Genomic DNA, 24035 nt, shown 5'->3' with positions numbered 1-24035 from the left:
AGAGGGAGAGTGGCACAATGGCACAGGCACCAGGGGAGCCACCGCCCACTGAGGTGCCCTCCACTGATGGGGGAGGGGAGCCGGGGGCGGATGGTGGCGGTCTAGAAGGCGGCAGGCAGGTTTAACTCAGTCCCACCCTCAACTTTGGGATGCGGTGATTTGCAGCCACTGTCTCGGAGGCCGCGGCTCCATAAAGGCAGAGAGGCCCCATGGCCGAGCCGCCTTCTCTCCCAGGCTTCATTGTGGTTTTTTATGAGTAAACGTTTCTCGATAAAGACTTACTGTCTGCAGAGACCCCTTTATACCCCAAAGGTAAGGGTTTAAGTGGCCTTATAACTGCCGTTACTTATCTTTACAACGGCTAAAAGGAGTCCGCTCAAGAACAGGAGCTTTCATTTCACTGTATATATTTTTAGTGACTGGTTATAAATCAGGCGCATCCCTGGGGCTCAGGGTCTGGGGTCTCCTCCATTCCAGAAGGCCAGTCTAGGAGAACCGTCCCTGCTCCCCCGTCCCTGGTTCTCAGGACTTGTGGCACAGGCCTCAAGAAGGCAGGACACAGGCCCTTGTGTCTGATGACGCACCGAGGGGATCTTCGGGTCCCTCAGACGTGTTTCTGGGCCCTTCTTTGAGCAGCAGTCTCTTTCCCGTCGTCCTGTGCTCCTTCCCATCACACCTACTCGCTCAACACAGCCTCTGACGAACTCATTCCAACTAAGGCACTGAGGTCTGACAACAGCCAAATTCCTCGCCTCCGTTTGGAGAAGCATCCATTGTACCACGCGCACGTTTGCTGGAGATGAATCCGAATTCCTCTCTAATGACGAAATCGCAGAGAGGGACACAGCAAAGGATTCCCAACCCCCCCGGAATTGCCCTCTGCAAGCACCCACCACCTCTATCTCCAGGTAGCAGATGCTTCCCACTCATATCCCCCATGCCCTTACGGCTCTGGCGCCTTCACCCAACTTCCAGGCACCAGCACCTGTCGTTAACTGGGGGATTTCTCTGCCTCCCAAGCCCCCTTTGCCTGACAACAGGATAGGCCGGAAGTGCCAGAGGGGCCCTCAAGCGAAGACTGACAGGGGTTGGCATTTAGACTTGGCTCTCTTGCCCCTTGGGTGGGATAGATCTCGCGGGGTCCCGGAGCCTCCCCCAGGATGAAAGGTAACTGGCTTGCTAAGGTGCCCTCCTTCTCCTTCCTCCGCTCCCCTGTCCCCTCCCTGCCCCTCCAAACAGATCACGTGTGCCGGAATCCTCATTGCAGAGGCTCTAAGCATTGCAACTGGGACGCCATGTGTGCAAAGAATCTCAAATCCGGGGCACAGTCTGAGGGCCGGGGAGGCTGGGGGTGACTTCCTTCTCAGGACGAGGTGGCCCAGGGGGCTGGCACAGCCCGGTGATCCGGTAGGGAGAAGACTGTACCCAAGAAAGGCAGGACGCAGTGGGGGCCGGGGAGGGAAGGGGGCACCAAAGGATGAAGGACCAGATGCGTCTGTGCACACAAGACCCTGGGCGAGAGAACAAGCCAGGAGGCTTGTGAAGTGGCTTGGGGCAGCCACGCAGCTGAGAAGTCCTTTTTTCTTCAGCAGGCTTCATGCCCAGTGTGGAGCCCAACACGGGGCTCAAACTCACGACCCCGATATCAAGAGTCGGATGCTCAACGGGCTGAGCCCCCCAGGCGCCCCCCCCCCCCCCAAGCTGGGAAACTCTTGCACAAGCAGGGCCAAGAGTCTCAGTCTGACCCTGGGCTTGATTCTCTCACTCCCAAGGCACAGCCCAGCTGAGGGGATCGGGCTGTTCCCTGTGTGCAGCCGGGCCGGTTCTAGGATGGGGGAAGCTCAAGGCCAGGCGGGCCGCCTGTCACATCTCCACCCGGTACCCACGCCACCCCCACCTCCTCTGGGAAAAACTTTCAAAGGCCACTCTTGCCCTCCCCACAGCCCCAAAGCAACGGAGTTCCTAGAATCACCGCACGGGCACAGGGAAACACTGACTCTGTTTTTTCTTTGATTCCGTTTTTTTAAGATCCCAGAAGCTTCTGATTCCTCCCTGGGGACACATGCACAGAAACCACGTCTGACCACCCACAGCCCTGCCAGGACATTTGGTCAGCGTTAGTGACGTGCAGGCACCAGCAGGGGAGTTCCAACGCCTTACGTCCCGTGGCACACTGAGAATCCTTCCGCACGCTCCCACAGATGTCACACGGGGATGGGCGGTGGCCACCAAGGAACAGAGGGCTTGTGTGTCCGAGTTCAGCGCCCTCCCCCACCCCCACAGAACAAGGCCACGGGCTCCCACAGGTGGGAGCCAGGTCGGGCCTGGCAATCCACTACCAGAACAATGACCCCTGCTTTTAGCCTCCAGAAAAAAAAGCAAAGCAAAAAAAAAACAAAACAAAACAAAAAAAAACAAATCCTCCCTGCTTTCAGACGGCTCTCGCCTTCACTGCCACACCAGAGTGGAGGACGGGGTGCACAGACCGGCCGAGGTGAGGGGAGAGCTCCCCTGGGCCAGCTCTGAGCATGATGGCTCAGGAGGAATGTTCCAGAAACAAGGAGAGAGGACAGAGCCTCCATGTCAAGGATGCGGCTGGGGGAAAGGGGATCCCAGCAGCCTGAAGGCCTAGGGTGACATTCCCCAGGCAGAGGCCACGGGCTCCCCCAATGTCTCCCCCAGAGCTGGAAATGCCCCAGAGGCCCACTCTGGGGTGATGGCTCAGAAACACAGAAAGGGCCTGAGGTCCCCCGTGCTGGCACCGCAGTTGGCTCTTCCAGGGCCCCCACGAGAACAGCCCAGTTGTGGGTCCTCCGCCCCAGTCCTGAGCTCAGCCCCACCAGGGAAGGCATGCCAGCCTCACGCTGCGGACCGAGGAACTGCCCCCGTGTCCTCGGCGCTCAAGGCCCAGGGCATCTGGCCCCACAGGCCCCACCGCCGCCGCTCGGGCTGGATCCTGGCTTCTCCACACAGGAGTGGCCAGCCGGGCCGTGGTGCAGGTGAGCGCCCCGCCCCGTAGTGCAGGGGTGACCCGGGGCCAGCTCACCAGCCTTTCCTCCCCCAGCAGCGGAAGCGGTTTCCACTCTGCCTCACCAGCACATCTAAGAGAGGCAGTGGCTTCCACATCCTTGGGAAACGCAGGCGAGCCCAGTCTCCCCAGCTGGAGGACCCAGGCACCATTCTCCGCAGTGTGGTCATGTCTTCGGGTATTTCCGGTCTCGCCCGCCCAGGCCGTCAGTTCTGGAAGAACGGGACCCTGCTCAGGGCTGCTGCATTTGAACAGGGGCCTGACACCCTGCTCTCAGGGAGAAGTGTGTCCTTCCAGGCGACTCGAGCAAATGTCCAGGGCATCTAGTGGCGTCTAGAACACTGCTCAGCACACACGAGGCCCTCAATGAATGCCATATGCGGAAAGACGGAAGAGAGGCAGGGTGGCAGACAGAGAGGGAAGGAGGGAGGGGGTCTGACAAGCAGAGAAATCCAGCAGGAATCACCTGCATTTTGTTTGTGGGGATGGGATGCCTCAAGTCACAGGATGCCAGTCAATCTAGCAAAAGTGCAAGTTTATTCTGGATGTCCCTCCCCCACTCAAAGCCCTTCCATGGCTCCCTACTACGCATGGTCCAAATTCCTCTACAGGGCATTCAAGGTTCCCTACAGCCGTTCAAAACTCCCTTTCCAACTGCAGCTTCCCTCCTACCCTTTTGTGTGAAGCCTCCCCTCCAGCAGATGCTCTGGTCCCTACCCTGCACGTGCACCCTCGCATCCTCGCCCCCAGACCTCTGCTCACATCCCCTTCTCAGGACCCTCCCCCACATGTCCCGCCTTCGAGAAACCCTCCTGAGTGGCACCTACCCCTGGAACTTTCCGTCACTTCCCTAAGGCTTTCACTTGGCACTTCTCGAAACACTTCCTGTTCCCCCATGGGCAGCTCAAAAGGACAATGAGTGACCAGGTGACTCCAGATGCAGCCCAGAGGAGGAGGCCCCGGGAAGGGATGACCGGAGGAGTGCTCCCTGTTTCTGAAGAGCCAGAGCTCCGACCCCATCCACTGGTGAGTATCTACAGGTTCCCAGAGCCCCTAAGGTGTCCCCCTCCTGTCAACTGGCTGAAGAGAGGTAGACATTTTTATTTGGCCTGCCCAGCACCACCTGGGGCCTATTCTCCCATGCACAGTCCTTACGGTCAGGGAGGCTGACCCTCCCCAGACCGCCAGGTGTCCATAACAGCACATGGTCTGGTCACGGTGACTGGCGCACAGGGCGCAGGGCGTCCAAGGCAGGACGAGGAGAAGATGCCCTGGACTTTTGCTAGAGTCACCTGGAAGGAGACACTTCTCCGTGAAAGCAGGCTGTCGGGCCCACGTACACCCGCAGCAGCTCCTGGCAGCCAGTGATTAGAAGATGCCTGCATGGCGACCGAGGGGAAAGCCAACCAAGAGCGTGCAGACTTTGTCCCAAAGACATCCCTGGAACCTCAAGTTCAGCTGGCTGTGGCTTCCCAGTTATGGAAGCCGAGAACTCCATGTAGCTTTGGAGGGTCTGAGTGGGTTTCTGTCACTTGCAATTGAGTGACTTGGTTTCCATCAGAGAAGAGCCATCCTTTCAGGCCTAGGTCTTCCTAGATCCTCGTATATCGCAAATGTCCCTCTTGGGGTTCCGTTTAAGCTGGCTGCCCGTCCTCCACGGGCCTGAGGGGGAGCACAGGGTTGGGGAGAGGGGTTCCTGGGACTCTGGAGCCACAGGCTGGGACTCACTGAGGACAGGGTGAAGCCATGGGGTCGAGGGAGGGAAGACAGTGGAGGGAAGGAGGAAACCGGGGACTCTGGGCCAGGACAGCGAAGGTGGGAGGGTGCACCCGATGACTGCCACTCCTGCCACACAGCTGGGTATGCCCCCCCCCCCCGCCCCGCCCCAGGAGCTGCAACCTGCCTGACACCCACCCTGTGCAGATGCTGTTCCGAAGGGGGCCTGGGACAGCGCTCACAGGTTGGGGACCCCAAGCGTGAGCTGGGAACACCACTGATTCGCTAAGGCCCACCCACCCTGGGCACCGCACCCCTGGCGCTGGCTTGGGTGCCCCAGATCTGCTTCTTACCGGACCTGTCGCACGCTCACTGTGCGGCCTTGACAAAACATTCCCCTCTCTGGGCCTCAGTGGGCCTCATGGCCCCTGAGGCTCCTCCCTCTCAAAAGCACAAAAGAATCTAGCCCTCTCCAGCCGAGGGCATCACCGAGCCCTGAGCCCTGGCCCTTCCCAGCAAAGCATTTGATTTCAAGCAGGACAGGGCCGGGCACCTCCCCGCCGCCCCCCGGGGCTCATCTACCTGGAGAAGCAGGTGGGCCTGGCGGGGCACCCTGGCTCGCAGGCTGGCCATCTCTCCCAGCCCTGCCTGACCCCGGCAGCGCCTGCCGCTGCAGGGCCCACAATGCCTGCCACAATCAATTATTCAGAGTCCGAGGGAGGACGGGATCTGGTGATAAAGGACTGGAAGTTAGCTGGAGGCTGGTGCTCTTTCTAAAGTGATTTACTCAGCTCCCTCCAAACTCACACCCTTAATGTAATTATTTACTTTGTCATTAAACACCCTCCTTCCACTCCAATTATTTTTAGAGCTTCTGGAGCCTATAGAATTGGCTGGGGAGGCTGCTCATTGGCCAGGGGAGCTGGGTCCTCCCTGAGGGGCAGCATCGCTCACGCAGCCTGGGGACTCCTGGGGACTCACACTGGGGTTGCAGGCCTCACCCAGGCCTGCACCTGGTCATCCCTAACTCCCCCCCTCTCTTCTTCCCTCCCTCCCTTCCCTCCTCCTTCCTTGCTCCCTCCCTCCCTTCCTTTTTAAAACGGAGATATAATTCACATACCATAAAATTCACCCTTTGGAAGGATACAATTCAGTGGTTTTAACTATATCCACAGGGTTGTGCAACCATCACCACAATCTAATTCCAGAACACATCATCACCCAAAAAGGAACTCCATATCCATTAGCAATCTCTCCCCGTTCCCTCCTCCCTTCTACTTTCCGCCTCTAGAGATTTGCCCGCTCAGACAGTGACACAAATGGAGTCATACAATATGGGTCATCAAGGTTCGTACATGCTGAAGCACGAGTCAGTATTTCCTTCCTTTTTACGGCTGAATAATATTCCATACGCACGAGAATATACTACATTTTGTTCATCCGTTAGCTAACGGACTTCTGGGTTATTTCCATTTGGGGGGCTTTTCTGAATCATGTCACTGTGAACATCAGTATACAGGTTTCGGTGCGCTGTCTCCAGTTCTCCGGGGTCTGTCTACCTAAGAACGGATCACTGTCTCCTCCAGCCCTCCTCTCCATCCCATCCTAGGCTCAGAGCTGGGACAGCTGGGGCCTGGAAGGTCAGCGCTGCTGCGGGCAGCTGGAAAGTTCCGCACTGCTCTGGCCGCTAATGATACAGCCAGGAGCTGCCCCCGGCCCGCTCAGGCAGGCGATGCCACTATCCCGTCGCCCACAAGCCAGACCCTCACGCCCCACACAGACGGCCAGATGAGCGTCATCACCCCCACTTCGCAGATGAGGCAAGGACAGCCCATGTTCATACATGGGTGTGAACCCACGCCTGCCTGTCTCTAACTGAAGGTCCCCGTTGCTTTCCTTGTCCCCAACACGGCCAGGAGAGATGTGACCGGTGTGTAGACTCAGGGGTCCTACCTGTGTCCAGCCTCAGAACTTGCAGAGGAAGCAAAGTACATGTTCGTCAGTCTGTACCTCCCTTTCTGACCTTTGTCTCGTAAGTCGGCTCTCTCAGCCCCAGGTACCCCAATACCCTCAGGCTGTCACTGGGCAGAGGCCTGGCACCTGGTAACCCAGGTCACACAGGGGGATCTAGGACAACATGGGCCTCTGCACAAACTTGCAGGCAAGGTGACAGCTGAAGGGTCAATTTCAGGCACTCGGCTGGGGCGTGGTCTCCTGCCTTCACCACCATCACACCATGCAGGACCCCCAGCTCTGCCATGCATGAGGCTTCCCCCTGAATGTTCCTTCATTTCCAGAATGGCGGGAATTGAGGAAGGTGTAAAGTCTGTGCCTGATGTCCTCTGCCCAGCACCACCCAAAACCCAAACCCTCCTCTCAAATGTGACTACTCACACTGGGATAGAAATCAGACCCAGAAATGACCCTCCTCAGACCAGAGGCCTTGCTGCCCGGTGTGAGGGTTTCACACTTCCCAGTCCCCACAAATACAAGCTGATAATCCATGCGCACTGGGGAGCAGGGCCAGCCAGGACAGTCTCAGGGAAAGAGCCAAAGGCAGTTTCTCAAGACAGAGCCCCTCCAGCCTCCTCTTCCCTGCCTGTCCAAGAGGAAAGACCAGCTGAGCCTGCAGTGGGGTCCAAACAAGCCATGTGCACCCAGAGCCGGGCTGGATTGGGCCTCCAGCATCCACACGTGGTTATGCAGCAGCCAGAGGACAGACTGGGGGCTCCTGAACATGATATCCCAGGGTTCCCCAGTCCCAAGACAGCAGCTTATGCTGGGGCTGAGGTGTGCAGGCAGTCTTTGCCCAAGGGGCTGACAGACCCACTCTCAGATCCCAGGACCTTTGCACGTGCTGCTCCTTGGGCTAGAAGGCCGATATCCCCCTCGTACATCACGGGCAAGCTGCTACTCCTTGTGAAGATTCTGTTCACATACCTGTGTGTTCATTCACTCTCAAATGTTTATCGGATGCATATGTTGCTACTCTCAGAAATAGTTCTAGAATAATCATAATAACAGCAAAAACAATAATACTGAAAGCAACAGTTACTATATACAGAATGCCTACTATATGCCAGGTACTATCCAAGCAACTTATGCTGGTTATCTGTAATCCTGGCCCTCAAAAGATAAGTGTGCTGTCCACTTCTAAGGTGAAGCCACTGGGGTTCAGATCAGCAAAGGATACACAACCGGGAAGCAACGGAGCAAGGATTCAAACCTCGTCTGTCCAAGCCTGAGCTTCAGCCCCCAGACCATGCCGGCCACCCGAGCTGGTGGTCCCATGCGCCATTCCTTGTGGCTTGCCCTGAATCCCGCCACACTTTGTAACACCACTTTAGTAACCTCTCCCCAACCATCTGATCTGAGAGTGCGGCTGACCCCCCCTAGGGCCTCGAGGCAGAGAGGGCACGTGGCTGGCTGCAGGCAGCGGACTTAGCAGGGCCCTACTCAGACATTAGAGACTTTCCAGGTCCCCCTCCTGAAATACTCTGATCACTCCATACATCAGGTAAGGGGCCACATCAGTGTTACAAGTGGGGGTGTCTGGTTTCTCCATAGGGCCACAGCCCCTGGGGAAAGGGACGATGGCCCCTCCTTCTTGGATGCCTCCCCCCACCTCACCCGTCCCTGCCCCCTCTGCTGTTGGCACAGGCTTCAGAAAGGGCAGCAGTCCATTTCCTTCTCAGTGAGCAGAGGTCACCAACTCACACACACCAGCCAGAAACACACAGTGAGGGTCTGAAGTGGAAATGCGTGTGCGCCAGCCTCTACAACCCAGGGGGAGAGGCCAGGCGGTCCATCAAGAAGGCTTCTAGAACACAGATGCATTGCTTTGCCCTCCTTTGCCCGTTAGTGCGCATTCAGAGGCTCCAACACGGCCACAGGACCTCGGCTCGCAAGGTCGAGTGGCCACATAACCACTAGGAGCCCCAGACACTGCTGGGCCTCCCTTCTGAGCAGTCCTTCCCTCATCCCACTGTCCGTCCCTGCCATGCCTGGCTGCCGGACCCAGGGACCTCTTCCTGGACCCCTGTCTCCAGCTTCCGGCTGCAGGTAGCTCTTTCGAGCAGACACTGACAATCTGATGTGGCAGGGGTCTGCCTTAAACCTCTGGGACTGGTTCCCTGAGGCCTGGGGGTGAGGGGAGAGTCTAGGCACCCCGCCTGTCACTGAAGCAGGAGCCCCTCTCAGGCCACCCCCTGAGTACCCCAGCTTACAGCCACACGGGTCAGACGCTGATTCCCAAGCCCCTGCACTCCCAAGGGGCCGCTCAGCTGCCCTGACACCCACCCTTTCCTCTTTTCGCCTGGTGAGACCTACACATCCTTACAGGCCCAGCTCTGATGCTGCCTCCCCAAGAAGCTTCCTGGGCGGGATGGGTCACATCTGCCCAGTGTCCCCATAGCACTCTGTTCTCTGTCCCCTGATGCCTTCAATTGGGTGCTCCTGGAGGGCAGAGGCAGAGTCTCTGCATCACCACGTCTCTGACGGGTGTTCCGGAACCATCTGCGGGACGCACACACGCGCTCAGGGAACCCACAGGCACCCGGGCCGCTTCCGGAAGGCCACGGGTCCCCCTTCTCTTTCGGGTATCCCGCTTCCGCCCCAAACACCAGGCCTGACTTCATTATCTTCAAAATGTTCCCAAGATCAGAGGCAGGGAGACCTGGCCACAAACATAAAATAAATTATCCCCCCACACCAATGATAAATGGTCCTATTAGCAAACCAGATTGTTAAACTCCGATATAACAGAACGCAGGAAACCGGGGCCCATCCATTCTCCCTCTGGCGCATACTGAGTTGTAAATAGGTTATTTTGTGTGTAAATAACACATTAAAACACAGCATTAGCTGTGTCTTTTGATAGAGAGGAAATTGTTACAAATAAATAATTCCGGACAGGAATGTAAAATAAGCCAGATTTAATAGTGCATGCCTGGTGCAGCCGTGTTAAACATGACTAAAATGATAAACCCCAGAATATACTAATAGTAAACTATGCACTGACATCAAAGTAATGAGGCTGTATTTTTACCAAGCTTTAGAAATGCTAAAATTAGTTTTGACAGAACCAAACGTCAGAAAAATGTCTCCAACATAAACACCATCAATTCGGGAAGCCGGGGTTTGGGACAGGACCGGGGGGCAGGGCAGGGAGCAGCTGTGTCCCATCCCATTGGTGATACCCGGTGAATCGATTTCCGGTCCCAGCGGTGTCACTAGACGAGTTTGTGCTTCGTGTCTCTGGACCTTGGCTTCCACATGTCTAAAAGGAACAGATTTGAACTATATGATCTCTCAAGCTTCTCCAAGTTCTATAATCGGAAAGGACTTTGAAGCTTTCCCCAACTCTGCAATAGTTAAAACACGCACAGTGAACCACAAGAGATGAGGCCACGTTTGCCAAGGGCCCAGGGGGGAAACAGGAGCCGGAGCCACCAGTGCGGCCCTCAGGCACTTTCCTTCTCTGTGAGCAGAGGTCACCAACTCACACGCACCAGCCAGAAACACACAGGGCGGGTCTGAAGCAGAAATGCGTGTGTGCCAGCCTCTACAACCCAGGGGGAGAGGCCAGGAGGTCCGTCCAGAAGGCTTCCAGAGCACAGGCCCTGGGCTGGGCCTCGAACGCTGACGTGAGATATGGCGGGGGCGGCCATGTTGGGGCTAATGGGGGCATCTGCTCTGATGCTGGACGGCAGCTGTTTTGAGTGACGTTTAGAGCGGCCTTTAGAGGACGGGGTCCGGGATATGCCAAAGGAATGGGCATTCAGACTCATGTCACTAATGTTTACTCTGTCAGTGCCGGGCCCTCTGATAGCCGCTCTGCAAACGCTCTCCCATTTCTCCTCGTCGGAGCCAGATGTGGTTACCAGTATTACCCCCAACTGATGGCCTTGGGAAAAGCTAGCCGGCTTGCTCCAGACACCCATCTGGCAGTGGGGAGCAGGAAACAGCCCAGGTCCTTCCTACCACACTCCACTGAGGGCCAGAAGAAGCCTCCAACCCTCCCCTCTGCCCCAGGGGCCCCGGCCCTCCGGCACAGCCCTGGCACACGAGACCTCACTGGCCAGGGCATCGTGAGTCCCTCAGAGCTCCCCGGAAAAAGCCCGGGCGGTCGGACTGCGTCCCGTTCCCTGGGTGGACAGAGCTGTCAGCGAGGACCGAGCTCTGCTCTCGGAAAAAGTCTGATGGGAACTGGTTGTTCCATGTGACTGGGCCATTAAAACAAGCTCAGCCGCAGCACCAACGGCCATCCTGAAAATCACTTAAATAAGAATAATTGCCCATTTAGTCACACCTGAGTGCATCCTCCAGCCCAAGGCGAAAGTGTGTGGCCCCCGCAGAGCAGTTCGGGTTGGCCGGGAAGGCTGGGCCCGCTCGGCAAGTTCCAGAGGGCCTCAGGTGGGGGAGCCGGGGCCAAGGAGCAGGCCAGCCCAACTGACCCTGGTCTCCCAAGGGCCTTGGCGACCTGAGAGGGAGGAGGCCACAACAGCCGACTGGCACACACTTGGCATAACGTCGTCAGACGCCGCTCACTCAGCAACCGTTTGTCGGCCGTCTGCCTTGCTGGGCTGGGGACGCAATGGTGACCAACCAACGCCCTGCCCGTAGGGCATCCTAGCGGGAGGGCAAGAGGCAGAGAGAGGGCAGAGACACCAGGGTCTCGGAGGTACTTATCAAGGACGGGGCTCCAGGTGACTTGGGTACATTTCCTCACCCTGGGCGCCTCAGCCAGAATGCTCACCACCTGATTCCCTTGCAGACTATGGTATTGGCGCGGCATTCCGGGACTGGCGGGGATGTGTCACCGCTGAGCCAAAACGTGCCTGGAAGCAACTTTCAAAGAAGCCAACAGGGCCGGTAGACAAGATGAAGGGGTGGCCAGTGCAGTCGGAGGCACAGAGGCCCCCCCGCAGCAAGGAGCGATGTGCTGGGAGCCGCACCGTAACACGCAGGGCACAACGCTGCCCGCGCTGACCGGCGGCACCCGGTTAGTGCCCCACCTCCAGGGATATACTCCATGCCTTGGGACCAACCGCATCCAAAGGCTTGGGAAGCCTGCTACACATACACATGCCCGGGGCCCCAGCCTGGGAGGTTCCGTTTCAGCAGGTCTGGAGTGTCCCGGGAATCCGCATTTATGACAGGTGTATCGCAGGATTCTGAGGCATGGCCAGTTTGGGCAACCTCTGGTCTGATCCCACCCTCCAGCGTACAGGGGAGAAGGCTGAGTTAGCAAGGCCAGGGACCCACTAAGGTCGTCTACCCAGGACAGCCTGTGATAGTGAAGCAAAGCAGGACAGAAACTCAGGCCTGATTTCCAGCCCAGGGCTCCCTCCACCACTCTCAAGCAGGAAGACAACAGAAATCTGGTCTTCCTACAACCTGTCCGGCCTCAACAAGTCAACTAGCAAGAGTCGCCAGTGAAGGGGAGACTTTCTAAGTCAGGCGGAGCCTGCAGGCCTAGAAAAGGAAAACTGGTGATAGTTAACAAGGCAGAGACTGAACCGGGATCTCCACAAAGAGCGAACTTAGCGCCTGGCATTTTATGTTGCTAACGCAAGTAATTCTCACAACACCGTGATGTGGGTGCCATTATTGTGTCCATTTTACAGACGAGCAAACTGAGACACAGACCTGCCCAAGGTGAGCAGAGCTGGGCTTTACCCAGGTGGTATGGCTGCAGAGTCTGAGCTGTTTCTTAAGGCTACGCCGCGCCACCTGTGAGGTACCCCATGCCAGGCAGGTGTGAGCACATCGTGTCTCCCACAATGTTTGTTCAGCAGCTCCGCTGTGTGACTCCCACTTTACATATGGAAAGTCACACTACGCCTCACGCAGCTAGAACACAGAGGGCCCTACAAGTGCATCAGAATCCCCACAGCTCGCTGGGCCCCACTCCCGGAACACTGCTCCAGGAGGCCTAGGGTGGGGTCCAACTCCCAGGGATGCTGATGCCGCTCGTGGGGGACCTCAGTGGGGGGACCCTGGCCCAGCACACAGTGGGCACTCTGCAACAGTTAGGTGTTAGCCACTGTAGGCGCCTCGCAGAATTTCTAAAGCCCGTCTGGCTGTTTGACCTCAGGGACTTAGCAAAGCTCTCGGACAGAGACCCGGCTCCAGGGTTTATGGCTCCAGACTTTCCGATCGTCCCAGCCCGGAGGCCTGAAGTGGCTGGGTCCCTGGGGCTCAGCTGAGGCACACAGACAGGTCCAGAAATATTTTTGGAAAGAAAATCCACTGCCGAGGAGGAAAATGCGACAGCATTTGGGCAGTTTCGGCGTAAAGCAATGAAAAACATCTGAATCAAATTGCCTTTAAAATTACGCCATTTTAAAAATTAAAGGGGGAAAAAAGCTCTGGGCCAAAATGGGTTTTTTAAAGATTTATGGCCTCCAAAGTGTTAGCACCACAGCTAAAGTCGCCAGGAGAGGACCTGCCAGGAGAGGACCCGCCAGCCTCGGCTTCTGCCGTCTGCTCTCCGGAGCTGCTCCCGCCAGACAGGTGATTCACTGAACCTTCCCCCAGTCTGACCACAGTGCTGCTTCCTCTCTGCTACTGCCCTGTTCCGCGGGCTCAGAGAGGTTGCAACTCTGAGTGGAAACGCCCAGCCCCCAGCACGTCCAGCCTCGTGACACTCCAGGAGGTCAAGCCACAGAGGCCAGTCAAGCCACGTGACTTTTCGGGGCCCTCCGCAAATAAGTCACAGCCTCGAATCTCAAAGTCACAAAGAGCAGGTGCCGTTAGCCTCTTGGACAGATGTGTGACTTTCCGCAGCTGGGGCGGAGGCTGGACGATTACCACACGGTATCAGTGGGCTGGGCTTTAAGGCCCACGTCACCCACAAAGAGTCTAAAATCACAGTCTGAAAGCAAATACCAAAAAATGGCCTCTCACCACGTGACAGGGAAAGAGCTGGAGCCTCTGATCCCGCCCTCTGTTACAGCAGCTGGTGGCCTTAGGCAAGTCCCTTCCCTGCCTCATCGCTGTCTCTTTTATAAAATAGAGCCTTCAAGCGCTCAGGAAACAGACGTGCCTGCCACTCTAGCCTAGTACCCAGCAGCTCCCTGTGCTGGGAGACGGTCAGCAAGAGGCTATGGTAGAAGACAGCGGGGGCAGGAGGCCCTGATGTGTAGCGTTTGCCCATTTTCCTCCCGCAACTCTTCCCACTACGGCCAACTTTTAGTTACGAACTGAAGGTCGAGGACGGCAGGATTGGAAGATGTCTACACTCCACTCCCACAAGTCAGCAGCGGCTGGCTCCAGCACACCCCGGCTTTCAGAGGGAGTTACATTCGAATAGAAGGTTCTAAAAGGCTGACGGTCCCTAAGAACCACAGGGATGAGCTTCCCCTATGCATCATCCATCACCCTGAGTCCCAACATCTGGACGGCCGTTGCTAACGGTACTTCCGGGGAGTCTAAAGTTGTGAGAGACGTAAGACAGAATTTGCATCCTGCTTTTTCTCGCTGTTGGAACGCAGTCACACCTCCCCACGTTACTGTAAAGTCTCCTGATGCACGTTTTCAGTGGCCACATAATGTTTTATTCAATAAACGTTCCATAGTTTGATTAATCAATCTCCTATCATCGAACACACAAGCTTACTGTTTCGTGGCTTATTACACGGTGGTCCAGAGGATGGCTGAGTCTTGTCTGAGGATGTCAGGAGCCCTGTGGTGAGCAACACAGGGACAGCCTACAAACTGGCAGGGCTGCAAGGTGTCCAGCTGGGGTGGGCAGCCTGTAGTCCAGGCCAGCTCCTGACCCTCGATCCCATCCCCTCGTCCCACCACCAATTCCAGGGCCTTCACCCCCACCACTGGAATTGTATGGCTTTGGCTCTAAGAGGGAACACACCTGTAGGTAGAAAGATTTCATTTCCACATTATTTTTCCACGGTGAAAAGCTGGAAACAGCCTAAGTGTTCAAAGGCAGGAGATCGTCACAAGATCATGAAGACTTTGGGTGACATCTGCCAAATGTTATCTGAACGTCCACCTCACGACACAGACTGGGAAAACAGGGCCCAGAGAGGAAAATGACATGGCCCCCAGGGATGTGGCAATTAGGACCCAGGCCAGCCCCCTCTGGGCTGCACCACTGGGCCTCCCTCACCCTGTCCTTGGAACACAGCCTCAAAGTCCAGGGCACCCATTCCGTGATACCCCTGGCCTTGCCCCATGCAGGCTCCTGCCTGACTCTTGGAGGGCCCTCCCCCACAAACTGTGCACACAGGGCCACGGGGAGCAGGAGCAGTGAAGAGGCTCCCCAGGGTCAGCTGCACCTGACCGGAGACTCGTTGCAATGACAGGTTGCAGCCAGCTCCGCTGGAACCGCATCAGCCAGGAGCTGCTCCGGGCTCAGGGAATGAGGGGATGGGGGCCTGCAGGAGTGGGTAGGGCCAGCATCTTAGGGGGCCGGTGCAGGTGGGGTAGAGCAGGGTTGGATGCCTCCGAGGAACCACTGCACCCCAAGCTATCTGCCCGTTGCCCGTCCCCCCAGCATCAAGATCCCCTCAGGCATCTGCCATTATTGCACATTGGTGACAATGAGGTCTGACGCTAGAGGGGCTTCCCCCCAATTACATCTCAATCACTGTGTAATTACTGCTTAAGTCTGTTCTCTGCTACTATGGCATGGCCGTAAATCTTGCCATGTGGTAGTTCATGACCCACTCACAGTTCAGGAGAAGTAGACCCAGACCGTGGGGAGAACAGAGGCCCCGGGGCAGGCCAGAGATGCACGGAGGCCCAGGCTTGCCAGGGCTCACTGAGGCCTCGGAGACCCATGGATCTGTCCCTTAGGCAGAGGGACAGCTTGAGCAGTCACCACAGGGTAGGGGAAGCCTGACCCCAGGGAAGGAACAGATCACATGCAGACACGGCCAGGCCCAGGACAAGCCAGCCCTGTGACCAGGCAGCCTGGCCTCCCAGCCAGCCAGACTCCTACCCTCAGCCTCCCCTCCTCTGCTGACACCACCCTGTTGGAGGGCAGGGTGTCCACCTGGGGCTTTGGCTCCTACCTCCACCCCAGCTGGTCGCACAAGAAGGGCCTGGACAGCCAGTCTCCAAGAGGGACAGGAGGCGAGGGGCATCACCCAGGTAGGGAGGCCAAAGGCTGGCCTCGGGTCTCCCCCTCCTTCCTGACTTGGGCCACACATCCTAATAACGACCTCCAACTTAGAATCATGAACAAAAATAAAACTAAATGTAGTAACCACACCCCGGAGGTCCTCTAGTTCACTCTTGGAACCACCAACTCCTTCCTCCCCGTCTGAGGGTCTCCCCAAGTCCCTGGGCTCCAGCCCCCAGCTACGCCCAGCGCGGGTCACGGACCAGGAGCACCAGCATCACCTGAGTTCTGGAGAGAAACGCAGAAACTCAGCCCTGCCTGACTTGCTAAACTGGGCTCTGCACTTCAGCAAGCCGCCCCCCACCCCCACCCCCGCCATGCGTGTGCGCATCAAAGTGTGAGAGGCACTGCCCATGCCTGCACGACCACCCTGCGGAGGCAAATCTGTGCCTGAGCGGCAAGCAATAGGCCATGACTAAATGCCCTTGAATAAAAAAGGGAAAGAGAAGAAATCTAAGACTCTCCACTCCTCCGAGACAGAAATAGTTTTGTGGCCTCCAGATGGACTGCGCGCACACAAGGGGAGGTCTCGCCTTCCCGCCAAACTTTCCCGACGGGATGCTGGCACGGACCAGTGGAAACCAGAGAGCATTTCTCTCCGGGGCAGTAAATGAGAGGCTGAGGCTTGTGGAGTTCTTCTGTTATAATTAAGTTGGCCAGAAATTCACCTAAGGATACTAAATTCTGTACCTGACCCTCTAATTACAGCCAGAGGGATCAGGAGACAATTACTTTCCAAAATAGTCCTTGGCAGGCCAGAGGCCCGAGGCCGTGTCTCTGGCACATCTCAAACGTGCCAACCGAACGCTCCCAGCGCCGCTCAGCAGACTGAGGGCGGCCGGATCCCCGAGAAACCTGCAGGCGAACGTCAAGGGGCCCCGGATCCCCGGGAGCAGGGGCGCCCTCCTCTTCGCCCCCCATAAACCCAGCATGCCTGCCTGGTGACATCGGCCACCGGCCTAATTAAATCCTAACGGGCTAATGAAAAACACCCCTGCTGCCCGCCGAGTGTGAAGAACACATATTACCTCCTTGGGCAGCCACCGCTGCCGCGGCCGCCGTGGCCACCGCGAGAGCAGAGGCCTTCCTGCCCGGGTCGGGGAAAGCGACACCCTCCAGGCTCCCACTTTTGACGTCTTTCTTCTCCGTGGCCGTGACTGAGGCGGACGTCTCCATCTTAGCCGCTCATGGTCCTGGGTGACAGCCCTTGAAGAAAAAGACAAAGACGCTCAGCACCACTGACTGCCCCCAGACCCAGCCGGGAAACGCCGACCCAGATTCACGGCCGCCGCATGCTATGAAAGCTTAATTCTCTCATAATTGGGAAGGAGGGTTTAATTAATTTCGAGAATTATTAGTTCTGAGACTCATCTGGTCTTTTGAACGACCTCGTGGACAACAGCCGAGCATCTGCGTTGCCTTCGACCCCAGATTTTTAAAAATCTGGGCAGCAAGTTCTACTTTGAGAAATGAAGTCAGGGGCGATGACCGCCAACTGGGCATCACAGGAAAATGAAAACAGAGTAACAATTCCTGAGTGGTCCTCAAAGAAAAGCCCTCTTTTAAAAAAAAATTTTTTTTTAAGTTTATTTATTCTTGAGAGAGAGACAGAGAGTGCGAGCAGGGGAGGGGGAGAGAGAGGGGGAGACACAGAATCCGAAGCAGGCTCGAGGCTCTGAGTTGTCAGCACAGAGCCCGATGTGGGGGCTCGAACTCACAAACCACGAGATCATGACCTGAGCCGAAGCCGGATGCTTAACCGACTGAGCCACCCAAGCGCCCCAGAAAAGCCTTCGTTTTTCCTGTTCCTTCCCTGCTCACCAGGATCCATCTCTCGTGTACTTGTGTATATGTGTATTCATTCATTCATTCATTCATTCATTCATTCAAACATTTTTTTCACCATTTATGCACTAGCACATATTCGGCCAACATAGTTTTCAGCCCCTATTATGTATCAGGCATTCTGTCTGGTGCTGAAGGTACAGTCCACGGAGTTTACATTCTACCTGGCAGAGACATGGTATATGGGCCAGGGGGGCGGGGAGAGGTGGAATAAACGTATATTTAGCTTCAGTTAGTGAGAGGTAGTGTCAGTAAAGCAAGCAAAGTGGAAGGACAGAGCAGGGCAGAGGGGCAGAGGGCCCGCCGCCTTCGTCTCTGAGGTTGGAACGGGGTGCCACGTGAATCTGCCATGGAAGCCCACGGCAGCCAGAGGGCAGAGGCAGGAGCCACAAAGCTGGATGGGCAGAGGCTGGCTCGTCTGAGGAACAGCAAGGAGAGTGCAGGCTCTGGAAGGTTTTGAGCAGATGGGGTGTATGACAGGTCTCACGGGGGTATCGGGGTCACTCTGCTGTCGTGTGAGAGCAGATCTGGGGGAAGGGGAACTACCAGAGAGGCCCAGGAAGACGTGATGGTGGTCTGAGATGGTGAATGGCGGGGATCACAGACTTTCCAGGGCTTGGACCGGGGATGCAGGGCACAGGTAACGCTCCCTCTGTGGCTGAGTCCCGGGTCACAAGCAAGCCTTTCACTAATATGCCTCATCGCTGGCAGAAACTGCTAATCGAGCATTTGTTTCAAGTTACAGAATAGAGACACGAGCCAATCTTCTTAGAAGAAGAGGAGTAGTGTCACAGGTGGATCAGATTTTTGGCTGACGACCTGGATGAATGAATGGCCGTGCCATTGGCTGGGATGGGGTCCCACTGGGTGAGAAGCTGGTTTGGGGCAGAGATCAGGAGCTCAGTCTGGGCCATGTTAAGTTGGAGTGCCTATTAAATCACGCAGAGGCTGTTGGAAACACAAGTTCAGAGCTCGGGGGAGAGGTAGAAGCTGGAGGGAGGAATATGACAGCCACCGCGCAAGATCTCCGAGACAGAGGGTGGAAGAAAAGTTCCGGAAGAAAGTTCCAGAGCTGAAACATGGACATTCCAACATTTCCAGGAAAAGGAGAAGAAACCCGCCAAGGAGACTAAGCAGGAACTGCCAGTGGGAGAAAGGAGGAAACGACCACCAGGGCAGCGTGGGGGGCCAGAAGCCAAGGCAGGAGTGAAACAGCCTGAAGAGGGGGAACAATCAGCTCCCTCCTAAGCTACTGAGAGACGGGAGACAGTGAAGCCTGAGGGCTGACCCGTTTCGGTCGCACGTGGCGACCAGGGTCCCTGAGTGGAGGTAGGAAAAACAGAGGCACAAACGATTTCATCAGGAAGCTTTGCCATAAAAGCCAAACATAACGCAACAACTGGAGAGTCCAGAGGTCTGCGGTTGCTGCGGCAGAAAGGAGGCGGGGCTGGTTCACAGGCCGGTGGGAAGGGAATGTTCTGGTAGGGAGCCCGTGGGTCACAGCAGGGCAGAGACCAAAGGCAGTGGTCAGCTCCATCCCCGGGGGCCTCGAGGTTAAATCCACATCTTCAGGTCCAGAATTTCATCCTGTTAGATCCGCACAAAACTCTCGTGTCTAGGTGGAAAATGGGAAAAGCCCAGAACGACGGATGTGATGTATCAGAGACGGTCCACGGTCCTGCTGGCCTGCCAGGGGAAACAGCCTGCGTCCTGGACCGCCTGGTTTTGTCTGCACACACCGGCCTGTCCCGCTTCCTCAAACTTTCAAAACTCCCTGTCAAGAAAACCCAAGGCCGATGGGGGACAGAGAAATCTCCCTGCACATTCTAGTGAGTTATGGGGTTTCCTTTGGCCCCGAGTCTATTTGTGTCATCTGGCTATGGGAACCGCTCACCGGCGACACAGCCCGGCCCGCGCCCGCTCCGCCTTCTCGGCCCCCTCAGCCCGGCCACCTCAGCCCGGCCACCCGGCTGCACCAAACCCACATCTCACTGCATTCTTCCTCTGGCCAAGGCCGCGCTGAACCCCCGTGGCTTTTAGGTAAAGTCTTCCTGTAGACTCCCCTGCCCACATCTCCTTCCCACCCAGACAGGTGTGACTAGTCTAATCCTGTCCGCCACCAGGCCCCCGCTCAAGCCATGCCACCCACCCGCAGTCCTTCGCCCTTTCTCTGCGGACCCCTACTCTTCCTTCAAGATGCCACTCGGATATCAGCTCCTCTGGGAAAGCCCCCCAACCCCTCCCCAGTTCCAGTCACTTCTGCTTTGGGATTTCTGCACCAACCCAGCACCCTTAGGTTGTAATCATCACCTCCAGGTCAAGCTGACACAAAGCAAACTCTCAGAAACGCCTGGCAGAGAAAATGGACCTTTGTGGCAGGAAACCACAGCTCTTTGAAATGCAAGTGGTTTTGTGAACAGCCTGGGTTTTCCTCCCCAGAAGCTCAGGTAAAGGAATATTTAGGCCCAACGTTGAAACACACCTTGAATTTGGAAGTAAGGACAAAAATAACAATAACAGCTGGAACAACAAAACTTTAATAAGCATTTACCGTGTGCCAAACACCTTACGGGAGGGATCTCATTTAATCCTCACATTTTATATAGGAAGAAACCAACGCTCAGAGAAGTTGAGTAACTGGCTCTAAGACGCACGGTTAGAGGCGGCCGTGCCAGGCCTTGAGCCCAGGCTGTCTGGCCCCGAAGCTGTACTCTCAAGCACCACAGTGAGCTGTCCCTTGCATAAGGATGCAACAGTGCTAAGGGATTCACCCCGGAATCCCCTGGAAGGCATAAGGTAACCGTTGAGCCCTTCGGGTATGGGGAGCACTGTGCCAGGAGCCCAGGGGACCCAAGAAGCAAGTTTTGGCGTGGCTCCCGCCCTAGTCATGTATCCAAGGTAGTGACACCGGTGGATAGAGACCACCAGTCAAGGGTGGGCCAAAGCTGAGGCTCTTTCGGGGCTGTGTGCAAACACCGCGACTGGGCTGTGTGCCTGTCTGCTAGAGCCGTCCAGGGTAGGCGGTCGTACATTCATTCGCTAACCCTTTACTCAACACTTCTTCACTGATGACCAGCTTCATGCCTCACCTGCACTAGGCTGGGAGCTGGCGAGGCCCTGCACGACCCCTAAATGAATTAGGTGTCCTTGCCCAGGGATTGGATACTCCCCCAACGTGTCACGGTCATGACCTGCTACACCCCCACCTGGCTTCCTGCTTGACTATGACCTCATCCAGGGCACGGCTGGGCCTTGCATCCCTAGGTCCCCGCTGAGCAGATACTCAGAACCCTTGCCGATGGCTAAGGTGGGCACAGGGAGCCAGGCCTGCGTCTGGAGGGCATGGGGCTCAGTGGACCAGAAACCAGCGGAGGACTCCGGGTGCCCACACCGTCAGCGCATGAGACCAAACCCCAGCCCCAGCCCCAGTGCCGGGCTGGCAGACCCCCGAGGCATGGATCCAACCCTATCCGAATGCAGATGGGGAGACTGAGGCCAACAAGTCAGAACCTTCGGACTTTAGTGTCAGAGATCTCAAGAAAAGAAGGAGGCTCAAGAAGGGACTGTGTCAATTTGCTAAGGGACACGAGGAGACTAGAAGAGGAGCAGAAGACTGCGGGTTTTCTTGGAGACCAGCAGCTGTAGCTCCCTGACGCCAGCCTCCTGTCCTGTTCCGTTGGCAGAGTGGGTGTCACCAACCCAGTGCTTACAGAAGGGGAAGTGAGCCCCCCGGGGCCACTTTCCACGGAGGGAAGAGGGCCAGGGCCCTGGACAGTATTGCCGCGTGAAGCCTCAGGGTGTGGGCAGCACAGGACCAGGGTGAACAGCGCGCAGGAGGAAAGGGTATTTATTGAGATTCCCACTCTCCAGACTGCCTTCTGTGGCCCAGGAACAGATGTGCACACAGAAGCCCTGGAGTTCCACGGATGCCCACGGGGGACCGACCCAGCCAGGGGGAGTGCAGACAGTCCCCCCCGTGCCACGGGCATGGTCTTCGGCACATCAGCCGCTGCCCTCCGCTTCCCTCCCCTCCCAGGAGAGGAAGGCCGTAGACAGAGCCAAGAGGCTGCGTAAATCACGGGAATTAGCGGGATTAGCACAATTTCTGGGTAAACACCAGGCGCCCAGGGTCCCAGGCAGCCACTTTCACTCCCTGAAGCTCCTCCGAGCCTTGTCAACAAGCTCACCTGGGCCCCCAGAGGCCATCTGGGGACAGCAGCAGGGGGCCGGGAGGGGGGGCGTCCCACACCTCAGCTGGGGGGTGGTGCCACGGTCTGTGCCGAAATCCCACGGGCCCCACCAAAGGCTCCACAACAGAAGGGGCTGGGAGCACAGCACTCGCCAGGGGGAGGAGGAGAGGCAACACCCCCACTGCACCTGGGGAAGTCACACTGCTCTAGCGTGTTCGAACAACTCCCCAGAGGACATGTAACCACACTGCCCAGGTTCTGCTAAGGGAAGGGGACGTGCAGGACCCGAGGCCAGGAGGAGCCCCTTTGCACTAGTCACCTGCCCTCGAGGGCCTCGGCACCTCCCGGGGGTCCTGGCAGCCCCGAGAAGCCCTGCAGGCACTCCTGGACCCTCTCCCCGAGGCTCTGATTCCACAGGTCCCGGCAGAAGGTCAGGGACAAAATATGACATTCTGTAAAAAGTTCCATGGGTATTTGTGATGCACAGACAGGTTTAGAGAAACCTTCACGGGGGTGCCACTTAGAAGGTGGCTTCCAGATCATTTACAAATTATTCCAAATAATTTACAAGTTCCAGTTAATGCAAGGCTGCATGACCCCGAGGGAAAAAATACATTTTTAGCTCTGCTAACTTGGAAGCAGAAGTTGGTGTCCCTCAGGCACGGGCATGGACAAGCCACAGTGCCTCTGAGCCCGCCACCGGCACACGTCACAGATGTGTTCATGCCATGGCACAGAGCATCACCTGTGCTCACCACAGCTTAAGGTCACCATTAGACCCCAGTGACCTCGCAGCCTGAGCCGGCAAGGGAGCCCACGCATGACTATAGCACAGACATGGTGCCCTTAACATTTGCTTATTGCTTTCAATAGCATCGGTTTCTCCCGTAACCCACCCCATGTGTTTTTATTCTCTGCGTTTTATTCTCTGCGTTCTATGTTTTTACTCTATGCATCCTCATTCCGAGGAGGGGTCCGTGGCACAGAAGAGGTTAAGAACTCTCAGGGAAAGGACTAGCTTGATGAATAAATTAATAATCAGAGCAGAATGAGCGAATCACTCCGAAACCTGCAATCCCAGACACCCTCCCGCCACCTGGCTGCTTTGAACTCCTCTAACGAGTGAGTCACAGGAATTAGAGCGTCTTCCCCGGGCGAAATCAATCTCCAGGAGAGAGATGAAACCTCGCCTCCCAGCCCTCGCAGCCACCTCGGGGCCGTGGGGTTCTCACCTCCTCTGATCTCGGCCGTGTGGCGTGTGCACCCAGACCCCACACACAGGGACACGCAAGGGCACACGCAGCAACCACGACCACATGCACAGCCACACGAGTGCACAAACACCCGGTCACATGTGCACAGATGATCCCATACCACACACACACGCATTCACACACACAGCCACACGCAGCACACACAGTTACATGCAGAGACACACAGACCCACACACACAAATACACCGGAGATAATAAGTACCTGCCCTGCCTTGATCGGACTTATTTTTAAGATCAAATGAGATAAAACAGGTGAAATTTCCCGAAGTGAAAGACGCACTGTCAGTGCAACAAAGATTAAAGATAACGATAATTACAAGCTCGTTATGACTCAAAAGAGACCGGCAGACTCCCCCGCCCCAGTTGTGGCCCCAAGGTCCTGAGGCCGCGTCCTGTACCCGCCTCAAGTGACCGAGAACCAGCCATTGGCTCTCCTATCACTTGGGCACTGCCATCTGGACCCAGGGAGTGCCAGTCCAAGACCACAGGGCAGAGGCCAGCCACACAACTGACTCTCCAGGTGAGAGGCATGAGGATGTGTGTGTCCTCACAGCCCCATTGCCCCACCTGGGCCCAAACTGACACTCCCCCCCGTCTTGTAGGGGAAGAGGGAGTGGGTGGGGTGAGCGTTCCCCAGGACTACACCAAGCCGGGAACCCCCTGCTTGCCCTTCACAGCAGGAGATAAAATAATCCTATTTTAAAACAGGTATGCATTTTACTCTCCCAGCATGAGACGTGCGTAGGCTTGGACCAGTGCAGTCCACATCAGCTGTGTGTCTTTGGCGGTGTTACTTCCCCTCTCTGAGCCTCCGTTTCCTCCCCTGGAACACG

General features: G+C 56.6%; 1 protein-coding gene across 2 annotated transcripts in view; it reads right to left on the bottom strand.

Annotated features, from left to right (window-relative positions):
- GLI2 (GLI family zinc finger 2) overlaps nucleotides 1–24035 on the bottom strand; it is a 256425-nt gene that overhangs the window by 169716 nt on the left and 62674 nt on the right. Inside the window, exon 2 of one of the 2 annotated variants that reach the window (XM_019469380.2) lies at nucleotides 16922–17099. In XM_019469380.2, the coding sequence (XP_019324925.2) occupies nucleotides 16922–17069 (148 nt within the window). In that variant the 5' untranslated portion in view covers nucleotides 17070–17099. Of the gene's footprint in view, nucleotides 1–16921; nucleotides 17100–24035 lie in introns of those variants that run through there. The other variant, XM_053909772.1, reaches the window with a different exon arrangement.

This window comes from Panthera pardus, unplaced genomic scaffold (assembly GCF_024362965.1).
Source record: "Panthera pardus isolate Hobbes unplaced genomic scaffold, ASM2436296v1 HiC_scaffold_10, whole genome shotgun sequence".
Taxonomy (NCBI): Eukaryota; Metazoa; Chordata; class Mammalia; order Carnivora; family Felidae; genus Panthera; species Panthera pardus.
The sequence above is the reverse complement of the archived record's forward strand: the minus strand, read 5'-3'. Positions and strand labels throughout refer to the sequence as shown.